The 12,102-nt window shown below is 41.8% G+C and overlaps 1 protein-coding gene and 1 long non-coding RNA gene across 2 annotated transcripts; one reads left to right on the top strand and one right to left on the bottom strand.

Moving 5' to 3' along the window:
- Positions 1 to 1,271: 1,271 nt before the first annotated feature.
- LOC106866749 lies at positions 1,272 to 3,287 on the bottom strand. The gene is made up of 3 exons (XR_001407627.2): positions 2,728 to 3,287; positions 2,033 to 2,344; positions 1,272 to 1,533 (listed from the first exon to the last, which is right to left on the bottom strand). It is a non-coding gene; the product is annotated as an uncharacterized LOC106866749 (long non-coding RNA).
- Positions 3,288 to 5,408: 2,121 nt separating this feature from the next.
- LOC100822377 (UDP-glucose 4-epimerase 4) lies at positions 5,409 to 11,914 on the top strand. The gene is made up of 9 exons (XM_003577940.4): positions 5,409 to 5,802; positions 7,518 to 7,567; positions 7,684 to 7,819; positions 8,555 to 8,656; positions 8,736 to 8,963; positions 9,961 to 10,045; positions 10,282 to 10,364; positions 11,267 to 11,358; positions 11,444 to 11,914. Exons 1-9 carry the CDS (start codon positions 5,554 to 5,556, stop codon positions 11,556 to 11,558), a joined length of 1,140 nt encoding a protein of 379 aa, XP_003577988.2. The 5' UTR covers positions 5,409 to 5,553; the 3' UTR covers positions 11,559 to 11,914.
- The last annotated feature ends 188 nt before the right edge of the window (positions 11,915 to 12,102 follow it).

The following is a 12,102-nucleotide window of genomic DNA, read 5'->3' as shown; positions in this document are numbered from 1 at the left end:
ATGAGGACTTTGTGTTGTTCTTTGCACGTAGAGATTCAACAAACAAGTCAAGCCTTTTCAATCAAGGATTTTAATAAAATGTATTTGAAATTTTTCCTAGGTGAGTTGTGTGATTTGGAGGAATGCAGTCCACGTGAAGTTTTTCTACATATTTATTTGTACTAAATTATACAAAAACTAATTGGTTCATTAATATAGAAACTTTTCGTCGGCTTCACCATTTTATAACAAATTAACTTCACGTTGTAGTATTTAATCCTACAAGATTCAAGAACTTATGCCATTGTAATTATGCATTTCTTCTGTATTTCTGGTTTTTGGAATCCCACGTGTAAAGGAAACATTGAATACACTGTATGCATGCTTTTTCTTGAGCATGAGGCCAGTGAATTTTTTTTTGTGTTTTTTCCTTTGATTGAAATGTAAATACTATTTGATTCAAAGGAATTTCTTACAAATTTGGGAAGATCTATTTCGTAGGAGTTTTTTCTATAAAGCTTTGTTCAATTGGTAGGGAGAAAAATGAAATATTTTTTCGATGGACAATTTTGCATGCAATTCCTAAAGAGAATTTCTATTGAGTCCAACCTTACTAAGAAAATATTTCTGTGGTATCAAAATGCTACTGTAAATTTTGAAACAACCATCTGAATTACATTTCTGTTTTTCTTGTGACCAGAGTTTTTCAAAACCAAATCTATGCTGAATTTTTCGATGAATTTTTCTTGACGTTAGTTTTCATAATGCCACATGGCTCTTTTTCATAGAGTTTTCTTTCCTCGTGTGTCATAGTTGTCGTGTTTTGTGCCTTTCTAACTCGTTGTGCCTCGTAGACATCATGTCATGTATACTTTAGTTGTACTACTTGTCTACTTCATGTCTCACTAGATCATGATGGCGCGCATTGCCGCGCCCGTCAGTTTGGACAAACCATAGAATTTGACAAATATATAGGTCATATTTTGTATAATTCTAAAATTACATGAAATAAGATTTCTATTGTAAGTAAATTAAGAGGTGAATACTCTTTAATAGTGAAAAATGTGAAATTTCAAGATATTTGGTCTAAGCCCGTGTTTAAATTGTCAAGAGCATACAGTGAAGGCATATAATTCTTATTAATTGTTTTTGGTGACCAATTCAAAGTAATCACCCAATATTTGAAGAAAAAAAGCAAGCAGCATCCAGACTTTTCACGACAATGCAAAATAAACAAGCATGCATGACAGAATGCATCTTTTCAAGACAATTTACAGACCATAACAAAGCCATAAATAATTTGAAAATTGTCATAAAAAGTGGGGAGAAAACATGTATATAGAAAATCGACTGGCTCGGATTACAGTTCAACTCCAAGTTCTGTATTCCTTCAAATTATTGAGTAGATTACAAAAATCATCACTCATATCTTTAAAGAAAAGGAGAAAATATAATACTGTATGATGTTTGCACTAAGCTTTACCACAGCACCACAAGACGGCTTGTAGTAGTCCACGGAGATTTCAAACGTCGAGAAGGATATGTCATGCCAGGCTGGAACATCAAAGAAAACCATAAATTAACTCCACCAGAAACATTGCAGTTGAAAGATTGATAGAAGAGTAGTGTAAGTCAACCATCATAAAAAGAACAGTACCCTCTTACTGTAACAAAAATCATTTTTTGGTAAGAAATACAGAGGTAAATTCAATGTAGAGACACTTGACCAGTAGAGACAGCTTGGCAGGCGAAAACCATTAGTTGGATGTAGTTGATAATTGGAAGAAGAAACTTAAGGATGCAAGCTTTCTCTGATACTATGCTAGTTGTAGGCTTTTAGCAAGTTCCCAAAATTGAAGGAACACATATCTGCTACGTAGTAGGTATCCTTTGCTAGTTTATAGGACATCTGGCCCAAAAAATAAGCTTTGTAAGAAGAACAGTTGGGAGATTAAAAAAAGGAGGAGATTATTTGAAGTATCCTTTACTAATGTGGTGTGGCTTTCTATGATCACAAACAAAGAAATGTGATCTGAGTGAAATCCATAAATACCTTGACATTGTCAACCGGACTAAACTTCATTCGTTCCACTCTAACATCTTCCTCAAGGCCGGGAAGAAGAGTTTTATCAGTCTCCAGTGGTCAGGAGCTTCTTCCTTGGTACAACAGTCATGAGGAAGAAGTTGCTTTAACATATTAACCAAACAATAGCAATCTGGAAGACTGAAAGCAATGTCGTTCCATATGAAAAACACAAATTATTTTTGGACACGTCAAGCAGACTTCCGCTACCTACTCTCGATTCAGCAGGAGGTGAACAGTTTCTACCAAATCACTGGGTAGAATCATCACCTTCTTATCATCCTGTCCACAAAATAACAGAATGTCATGAGAATCAAAAGAGGTTGAAATTTTTAACCTGGAGACAAAGCTATTTTGCTTGCAAGACTACAATTAATGAAAAAACAATGGCTCATCTACCAACAGAATAATGATAAACAAATACCATGTGCACGAGAATAGTTTCCGTAACCTAATACTTTCAGAGCTATTTTGCTATTACAAAAGATTTATAAATTGTATCTGCAGAAGGAAAACAGAACTTTTTTAGTGGAAACAAAAACACTTTGGTGAACTGTTTGCATTGTGACATTCAGACACTAAAGGATAGGTGCCAGAACAAGGACTTCATATATCAGATGAAATAACACAACTACACTTTAATTAAGAAAAAAAAACTTGAATACCCGGTGCTCCTACTTCCTGTTGCTCCTCCATGGCCACTTCCTCCCCTCTGTCTTCTTCCTGTTTCTCTGCCTTCCAGAGTGGCCGGTGCTGCAGCCCTAGAGGTAGTGAGGACGCAGTCACGCCGGGGGAGAGAGGGGCAAGGCCGGTGGGAAGGGGGAGAGGCGCGGGAGCTTTAGGGTTTTGTGCACCTGCGGTGGATGCGGTACAGGTCGCTGGCCAACAACAGCCCTTGCTGCTGTCGCAGAGGAGGGGACTGATCTTGCGGCGCGTGAGTGGTCAGGACACGTGAGGGTTTAGGGAGGGAAGCCCCCTCGCCGCCGCGACGCCATTTACAACGTTGGCGCCGCCGCTGCCGAACCCTTGGCCGCCGCGGTGCGAGGCAGACGTCATGGGAGCGGGGGAGGAGTTGGGGACGCAAAGGAACTGGCGGGCTGAGGATGGCGGCGGCCCCGCGGCCGAACCCTAGCCAACCAGCAACAGCCGACAGAGAGGTGACGACCGACGGAGGAGACCGGGAGACAATGGGTGACGGAGAGAGGATGTGATCGGGGTGGAGGCTAGTTGCGACTTGCGAGTTGCAGGCCGAAAGGCCCAGTTAACCACAATCCACCGATTTTTCTACCGGACTAGCAGCCCATAGGACATCCGGCCCATTACGTTAACCTATGTTTATCTAACGGCCAGAGATATGGCGAAGAGCGCGACCTGTGCGGTCTGCCATTCCGCGCCTGATTCTTGGAGGCACTCGTTGATTGAATGTGCAATGGCTCGCTGCGTCTGGGCACTTGCAGATGAAGAACTTGCTGAGCATCTATGTGCTTCTGTTTGTCCTAATGCCAAGGAGTGGCTTTTTGGCCTAATGGAGACCGTCTCGCATGCCGAATGTGCAAATTCTTTTGACACTTTGGGCTATTTGGTCGGCTCGCAGGAAGGTTATTCACGAATCGATATTCCAAAGCCCTGTGACTGTCCACGGTTTGGTGGCCAAACTCATGGCCGAGTTGCAGGTCCTTCAAACTGTTTCGACGGTGCAGCCAAGACCTGTACAGCGGTCGGCTCCTCGATGGATCTCGCCGCCTCAAGGCTTCCTCAAATTTAATGTTGATGGAGGGGTCTCGAAGGGGCATAGCAAGGGAGCAGCAGCCGTGGTTTGTCGAGATGAAAGCGGCCGCTACCAAGGGTCTTCTGCGAGGATTTTTGACAGCATTTTTGATCCACCAACTCTCGAAGCTCTTGCTTGCTGTGAAGCCCTTTCCCTCGCCAAGGATTTGAATGCCCAGAAGATCTATATAGCGTCTGATGTTGCCGTGGTAATTAAAGGAATTTTAGAAGGTTCTAAATGTTCTTATAGTGCTATTCTTTGTGAGATAGGAGTTAGAAGTCGTGAGTTTCTGGACGTTTGTTTTGTCCATGAGGGAAGAGAATCAAATAAGGATGCACATAACCTTGTGAGGAGCTCTCTGTCTCTCCAACACGATCGATTCCTCTGGCTGTCTAAGCCGTGGGATCAGTCAGCTGTACCTCTGGTTATTACTTAATAAAGACCGTGTGTTTTGCTCAAAAAAAAAATCTAATGGCCAGAGATGATCAGGACGCCAATCTAACGGCTGGGACAGCTGATGGCCTGAGAGAGCTCGAAGGCTGACCAGTTTTACTGTCCTTACTCTGCATTGTGTGTTTGCATTGCCTAATTAAATTAAAGGAGTACAAATCGCAAAAAAAAAAAATACTACCTCCGATCCTAAATTGTCGAAATATTACATGTATCTGGACACTTTTCATTAATGGATACATCCATATTTGGGCAAATTTGAGACGAAAATTTAGGATCGGAGGGAGTAATAAATTAAAGGAGTACGATGAGATATAGTCTTAAAGATATCTTAGAACAAAATAATGCAAAAACCTCTTGCAATTGGACGCTAGATTTTTGTTGTTTGATTTGCCGATGGCAGTTACGCATTTTCCAATCGGCCGATCAGCAAAGCGCTCCGGGAGACTAAACGACAAACTTTCGCTCGCTACAATTTTTTCTTGCCCTCTACTAGCTTCATTTCTGTATTTTTGCAAATTCTGCGAACCAAAGATGTTGTACCGTACGTAATCAGAGAAAAATATCCATCTTCATGTAACCATTTGGTGCCAAGTTGGACGGATCCGGGGCCAGGCTATGGCCAGGGCTTTTTTGGTTAGCCCCGTGGAATCATCTTAACGAATCATTTGTTTTTCTCTGAAGATCTATGACTATGAGCTTCTTGATTGCGGTCATGTGGTGCAGTAGGTTCCGGTCCACCGACTAGTACTACAATGCAGCCACCCAGGAAACCTCTACAGTACTAAAAAATGACACCTTGCTAAACAAACACGTCCGTGGCATCTACTGAGCAATTAACAAAGCTTTAAGGCGACTAATCAAAAGCAACGACCGAATCGGCGGATTCCCTTGGCTCGAATCCCCAAGAGCTCACACGCAACGCGGATGCAAAGTCGCAGCACCGACAGAGCCTGAGCACGAGGCGGCCCCGCAGGACAGGCAGACAGGGAGGAGCCTAGCAGCGGGGCGAAGGGAGCGTGGCCCACCCGCCAGTGACTGCGAGGCGGGCCCCGCCGACACGCCCTCCTGTCCACTGGCGTCCGGCAAGCCCGGACGACTCGGACCGAGCCATTCAAATTTTCTTCCACTGCATTCCATATTTCCATTCCATTCCATCTCACCCCCCTCGGCCCTGTGTCCCTCCGCTCCACTCGCACTCGCCCCACAGATCCACGCCACGCGAGCGAAGACCACCCCCAGGGGGAAAAGGAGTTCTAGAGAGAGGCTGGCGATGGCGGTGAATGGGACGGGGAATGGGGCGATGGCGGTGAACGGGACGGGGAACGGGACGACGGGGCCCAGCAAGACGGTGCTGGTGACGGGAGGCGCTGGGTACATCGGCAGCCACGCCGTGCTGCAGCTGCTCGCCGCGGGGTTCCGCGCCGTCGTCGTCGACAGCCTCGGGAACTCCTCCGAGCTCGCCGTCAGGCGCGTCGCCGCGCTCGCGGGGGAACACGCGCGGAACCTCTCCTTCCACAAGGTAAACGCCCCGCGTTTTGCGTCGACGGTTTGGCTTTGCTGCTCGTAGCGATAATGTCCTGATGCAGTGCTTGCATCCCCCCCGTTGTCGTCGCTGGTAGATTTGGTGTTTCTGTAGTGTGGCCGTGTGGGGATAGATCTCATCTCCTCCTCGGTCATGATGGTGGACTTGTCAACGAATGTTTTTTGTCGTTTGTTTGTTGCTTGGATGCGGCATGCATACTTGGCCGAGAGGTTGAAGGTGTAGCGCAAAAATGATCTGTACTGATTTTGCAATTAGAATGTATATATTCTCAGATTGCGAGAATGTTAGCCATGGGTCGTGAATGTTAGGGTGTCCATGGTTAATTCGGATATTGTTGGATGATCTGGGTTTGAACTTTGAAGGTTCTCATATTATGTGATAAAGTTGTAAAATAGTGGATTACGTGACTTTTGTTGGTTTTATGATGTTTTGCTTGATCGCGGTAGATTGTAAGGAAAGAAATATCCTACTTAAGAGGTTTTGTCTAGGCAACTGGACCTTGTGTATTCTAGTACGGAGTATCTCTTTATTATCATTCTTGGTTCTTCACAGTTTAGAGAGATGGAATGCCTGTGTATTAAATATTGTTCTCCATGATATTAATGATTTGGACCATTTGGCTTCAACCTGTAAGCCTGTAACTGATGAATAAAGAGAGGTTGCATGTTAACTATTGAACCTTTGGTGAATGTTTTTGCATGATCGTGCAGCTATTGAACCTTTGGTGATGTTTTACATGATTGTCAACATTTTATTTGGGGTTAATTGCTAAGATTGAGCCGCAGTTGTTATAGGACTTGATTTGCAACTCTCCAATTCTAAGGTTTGCACTGTCTTGTTTGGTCAGTTCATAAACTTTTATCACATCAGAATTGCAGAATTTGTACAAGTAGCTCCAAAAATTGCTGGTTTTGCTTGCAAAAAAAAATCAAGTTGGCAGCTAATAAATCAATTATTTGTGTTTATCTTATATCATCATTGCAAAATCAATGCGGTTAGTACATACACAAACAGCATGGCCTTGTAGAGAAACTTAGTTCGTGCAATTACAATGTGGTGTTCGAGTCAGCTGTAAGATATTCCTAACTCTTAATAATTTAGAAGTTTGTTTGTGACGAATGTGAGAGGCATGGTTCCTATACCCTGTGTTTCCATGTATGTAACCCAGGAAGGAAAAATATACAGATCCTAAAACATTTGTGGTGTTAATACTTTGTTTTACGGTCTACACCACATCTTTTTGGGGAGCATAGAAGCACTGCAGTTTTTGTTGGCATGTCTTCGCTGTTAGCTCCAAACATATTTCTCGGGCTTTCTGTTGCTATTGCCAAAATAGAAAGAACGGGTCCAGTTAGAAATATCCCAATACAGTTGTCACTTGATGGACAATTTATAATTGAATATGCAGATGACATGTTGTAAGCTCCGTTCAAGAGTTGGCTTCTCGCAGTTGACGAGTTTGGTAGTTTGTAGTTTCTGGGAATTCGTTATTATCTCTGGTGTTAATGATCTTCGCCTATTATTGTAAGGGATTCCACTAAATTATTGTGCGATGGAACCTGTGAAGCTGCATTTGATGGTATATCATAGGAAAATATATTGCTTCTTGTGCTACAGAGGATTTGGAAATCAATGCTAGCTTATCATCTATGAAATTTTAAAATGGGACATTAATAACTCTGCTTCTGCAGGTTGATATCCGTGACAAGGATGGACTGGAAAAGGTTTTTTCTTCCACAAGGTAAACACAATATAGAATAGTGATCATTGTAATCATGTTTATTCTTTACTAGTTCAATGCTTTGATTGTTTTTGTTATTGTAAAGGCATCTCCACTGAAAACTTTATATTCCCCAGATTCGATGCTGTCATTCACTTCGCTGGACTGAAAGCTGTTGGTGAAAGTGTGCAGAAGCCATTGCTTTATTACGACCATAATATTGTTGGCACGATAAATCTTCTGGAAGTTATGGCAGCCCATGGTTGTAAGAAGGTATTATAATTTCTATGTAGCCTGTGGGGTAGATTGTACTCTCAGACCTCATGCACACAACTTCCTTATCTGACATGTTTTGTTTTATTCAATTTCAGATAGTCTATGTTTCTAGTTAGTAATTTGACTATATATAGTAGGGGTAACATCTAACGTTTAAATGTTACTACCTCGGTTTCACAATACCTGTCCCGCGCTCATGCCTTGGAGGCTAAAAGTTTAGTTATACTGGATAGAAATTTATCGTTCTTGCTTTCATGAGATGTGCGAACTACTAATCTATCTTGTGAGAAGTATGGTATGATTCCATGAAATTTTACTTAAGTTTTGTACCACCTAGGTGTCCATGCAGGGTAGATAGTATGAAATGGAGGTAGTATTAATTATCCAGAATTTTGTATTCTGTTGCACAGAAGTTTTCTCACACCATTTTAAAAGAAAATGCTGGCTTGTCTGCTTCCCAATGTATTGATGTATCAGACTAGAATGTGATTTATGTGCAATCCATCTCATTTTATCTCCTTTAGCTCCAACTTCTACCAATTGCAACAATCGAGGCATGAACTTCCGGCATGGTTATGGCATTCATAACATTCTGGATGCATGTAACTGAAACTCATCGTGTTAGTAGTTCGGTCAATCATCAATGTTTGTTGGAGGTTAATTCAGTTCTGTGTTCATAGCAGACTCATACTGATATGTGAGTTTGTTTTCTTATGTGTTCAAATGTTGTAGTTGGTGTTCTCGTCATCAGCTGCAGTTTATGGATCACCTAAGAACTCACCCTGCACCGAGGAGTTTCCTCTCACCCCACACAATCCATATGGCAGAACCAAGGCAAGCTACTGGTGTTTCCCATGCATAAACCTTCGTACCAAGTCTTTCAACTGATTGCAATCATACATGTTAATTGCAGCTTATAGCTGAGGAGATATGCCGTGATATCTACCGTTCTGATCCTGAATGGAGGATCATTTTACTTAGGTATTTCAATCCAGTCGGGGCTCACCCTAGTGGGTACCTTGGTGAAGACCCACGTGGAACACCAAACAACCTTATGCCCTTCGTTCAGCAAGTTGCGGTTGGGAGAAGGCCATCAGTGACAATCTTTGGAAATAACTATGCAACGAAAGACGGGACAGGGGTATTTTTCCCTCATGCTATTCTCAGTTAGTTATCACCTTTCCTCACCATTTAAATTTGGTTCAATCATTTTGATCATTTAGTTCATGCTCCATCAATTCCAATCTCGACGTTGAAATATATTGCCCACCTTTGTCCCTCAGCTCGAGCTTTTAGGTGAACTGGTTAGTTGCATTTAATTCAATATGTTACCAGAGCCAAGAAGTCTTGAGTTTGAAGACCTGGCTAGCTCACTATTAAATAGTAGGTTTGGTGTATCCTAGACATGAGGGTAAAATAGTAGGCTTGGTGGAGCCTAGATGTGAGGGGGGTGTTTAAATATATTGCCCACCTTTTTTCTAGTGGATGTCTTAATGAAATATAAAGAGATCATGACTAAAAGTAGTATCACTAAAAGCTACTTAAAACTGGGTCCCTTGACTTTGGAATTCTGTGGTAACTAATGAATAATTTAAGTCCCATTCAAACATAACATTCTTGCAAGAAAATTACTTTAAGAACAATAATATAGTAATTGAGACAAGTTTTTTAGCTAGAAATGGTTGAGCTCATTCTGTGTTCGATCATGTAACATAGAGCTTTTGATTAGCTTTGTAGCTCTCCAGTGTGCCTTGAAAGTGGCCAATGCTTGGACTTGTCTTATGGTTCAAGTGTTGTGCATAACTTGATGAATGATGCACTGGTTACCAGTTTCTACCCCAGAGGCAGTCCACAGAGCTACCAGATTATATCCCAATAAAAAATGTAACATGTGGCAGTTCTCAATTCTCATGCAATACATCCTGAAAGTCCTCAGAAGAGAACATCAGGTCCACATGCCTGGCTTACAATAAATGATCAAGCAAAGAGGAAAACAAATAAACCACATCATACTTCAGAGATAGGCATTGCCAATGACACCAATTACTTTTTATTTGTGATTATTACTGTGAAACTTGCAGTTTACTTTTTTATTACATATTTTCACCTATGGACACACTTTTTTGCCTGATGTGCAGGTACGAGATTATATTCATGTGGTTGATCTTGCTGAGGGGCATGTTGCTGCATTACGGAAGCTTTTTGATAACTCGTCTAACATAGGTTTGCACATTGACTGTGCTCAAATAATTCATTACAAATGCTTGTGCCATTTCCCACATGCATGTATGTAACAACATAACTAACTACTTTGCAGCATATTCCTACTCCATGAAATCTAGAGAACGATTTTCTTTCTATGTGATTCTTTCTCTTTGGAGTCCATGCAAATAATAAGTGCCCAAACTCCATATTGCTTTGTAGTTCAATCTTGTTCTAAAACTCGACTCTTCATGCAGGATGTGAAGCATACAACCTTGGAACTGGTAAGGGGACGTCAGTGTTGGAGATAGTCAATGAATTTGAGAAGGCTTCTGGAAAGGTATGTCTGATTTGATATGTTCAGAGTTTTTTCCTTGTATGTTTCCTGTATTTTTGCCATGCTACCTTTTCCTGGTTAGCATACATGGCGAATTTCACACATCCATCCTGCAAAGTTCTAGTGGCATGCAAGCAATCCTTTGATTTATCCTGCAGATTCTGTAGGATATTATATGCTTAAGAAAGATCATTTCCAATTGGCAACTTACAATTACGAATGCATGCTGGGATGAGGGACTGTATAGGTGCTAAATACAGTTATTGACCAGATTCATTTTTATTACTTCAAAGTTCAAACATGGAGTAGCTAGTACATCCGACGAGCAGTCCATCATGATGCTTAGGCCCCAGTTCATGCTGTAGTGTTTGGTTGAGGTCGCATCACTTTCTGGAGTTCGTCATATAAGGACCTCTAGATTTTTTACGGGTGATTGTTGGAATTTTCAACAGCAGATTTATATATATCAATGACCGCACACCTGTACTGATGTCTAGTGTTAACTCGCCTGCAACTAGCATAGTGCCCGTGCTTTGCTACGGAACCAAATGAAAAGAGGGAGGGTATAATTTGCCAAATGAGCACATTTCTTATGGATGGATCAACGCATGGCACAACTGACACAATAACGACATAATAGTTAAACCTGGAAGAAAGACATGCATGAAGACACAAATCGGCTGATTTCTCGGTACAAACTTGATGCTTGGGATTATAATAAGTTAAACCATTTCATCCTGGGTGCTATGGCACATGCCAGGTAACGTAAGGTTTTGAGTTCGAGTGGAGAGGTGTGACCTAAGCAACAACTCGAATCTTAATAGGTAGTAATAGAAATGCCAATAATACCACAAGTCGCACGCGTGTTTCTTTTCTTACACATATGTTCTTGTTTCCTTTGTTAGAAAATCCCATTGGTCATTGGTCAGCGACGCCCTGGTGATGCCGAGATTCTATTTTCAGTAGCTCGTAAAGCAGAGAGAGAACTCAACTGGAAGTAAGATACTAAAGGACTTTCTATAGTTTTTTTTAGTGGTGACAATTCCTTGGTTACTTATTAAAACTTGATGTTCCTTCTACAGAGCAAAATACGGCATCACAGAGATGTGCAGGGACCAGTGGAACTGGGCTAGCAAAAACCCTTACGGATATGAGTCACCCGACTCACCCAAGCAGAATGGTAGTAATTCACACTGAACGACGCGGATTGCTCTGTGTGGACTCACTTGTACATGCAACTTAGTGCCTACGGCTGGGATCGGTGTAGATCTAGTCGGTCAGTCATACAGAGAAAGTTACAAGATTAGAAAAGATTGTTCTGTTCTTCTTCCCTAGCATAAGTGGTACGGTAGCAGTACAAATCTATCTTCCACCATATAGGTTTATCAAGGTTGTCTAGGAACACTGCTACTTTGCTATAGTCAACCAGCTAATTCAACTCTTTCACTGCTAATTGAGTTGCATTGCCTTAGCAGCTGTACACGAATCCTTTTATGCATGTAATCGTTAATTAGTTGAGCCACAGTAATACATTCAGGTTGTACCTTTTTCAATGCATTGTGTTACCCTCTGGTGTACTACATATCAGGAGATATGGAGCACTAATAAGATGTACTCCCTGGTTGGAACTTTGAGGGGGATTGTGGGCAGTGCATCATCATGTGTCAGTGACTCCCCTTCAGATATGTGGTCTGAGGATGCATTCTTCGCCCACGAAAAACGCAATTGCGAAACAGATGAT

The sequence above is a fragment of the Brachypodium distachyon genome, chromosome 4 (genome assembly GCF_000005505.3).
Source record: "Brachypodium distachyon strain Bd21 chromosome 4, Brachypodium_distachyon_v3.0, whole genome shotgun sequence".
In the NCBI taxonomy this organism is placed as follows: domain Eukaryota; kingdom Viridiplantae; phylum Streptophyta; class Magnoliopsida; order Poales; family Poaceae; genus Brachypodium; species Brachypodium distachyon.
The sequence above is the reverse complement of the archived record's forward strand: the minus strand, read 5'-3'. Positions and strand labels throughout refer to the sequence as shown.

What these genes read in the sequence shown, in the direction of transcription:
- LOC100822377 (XM_003577940.4), top strand. Translation starts at nt 5,554, where the DNA reads ATGGCGGTGAATGGGACGGGGAATGGGGCGATGGCGGTGAACGGGACG. An exon ending in AAGGTTTTTTCTTCCACAAG is followed by an intron (nt 7,568 to 7,683) that starts GTAAACACAATA and finishes TATATTCCCCAG; the next exon opens with ATTCGATGCTGTCATTCACT. An exon ending in TTGAGAAGGCTTCTGGAAAG is followed by an intron (nt 10,365 to 11,266) that starts GTATGTCTGATT and finishes TTCCTTTGTTAG; the next exon opens with AAAATCCCATTGGTCATTGG.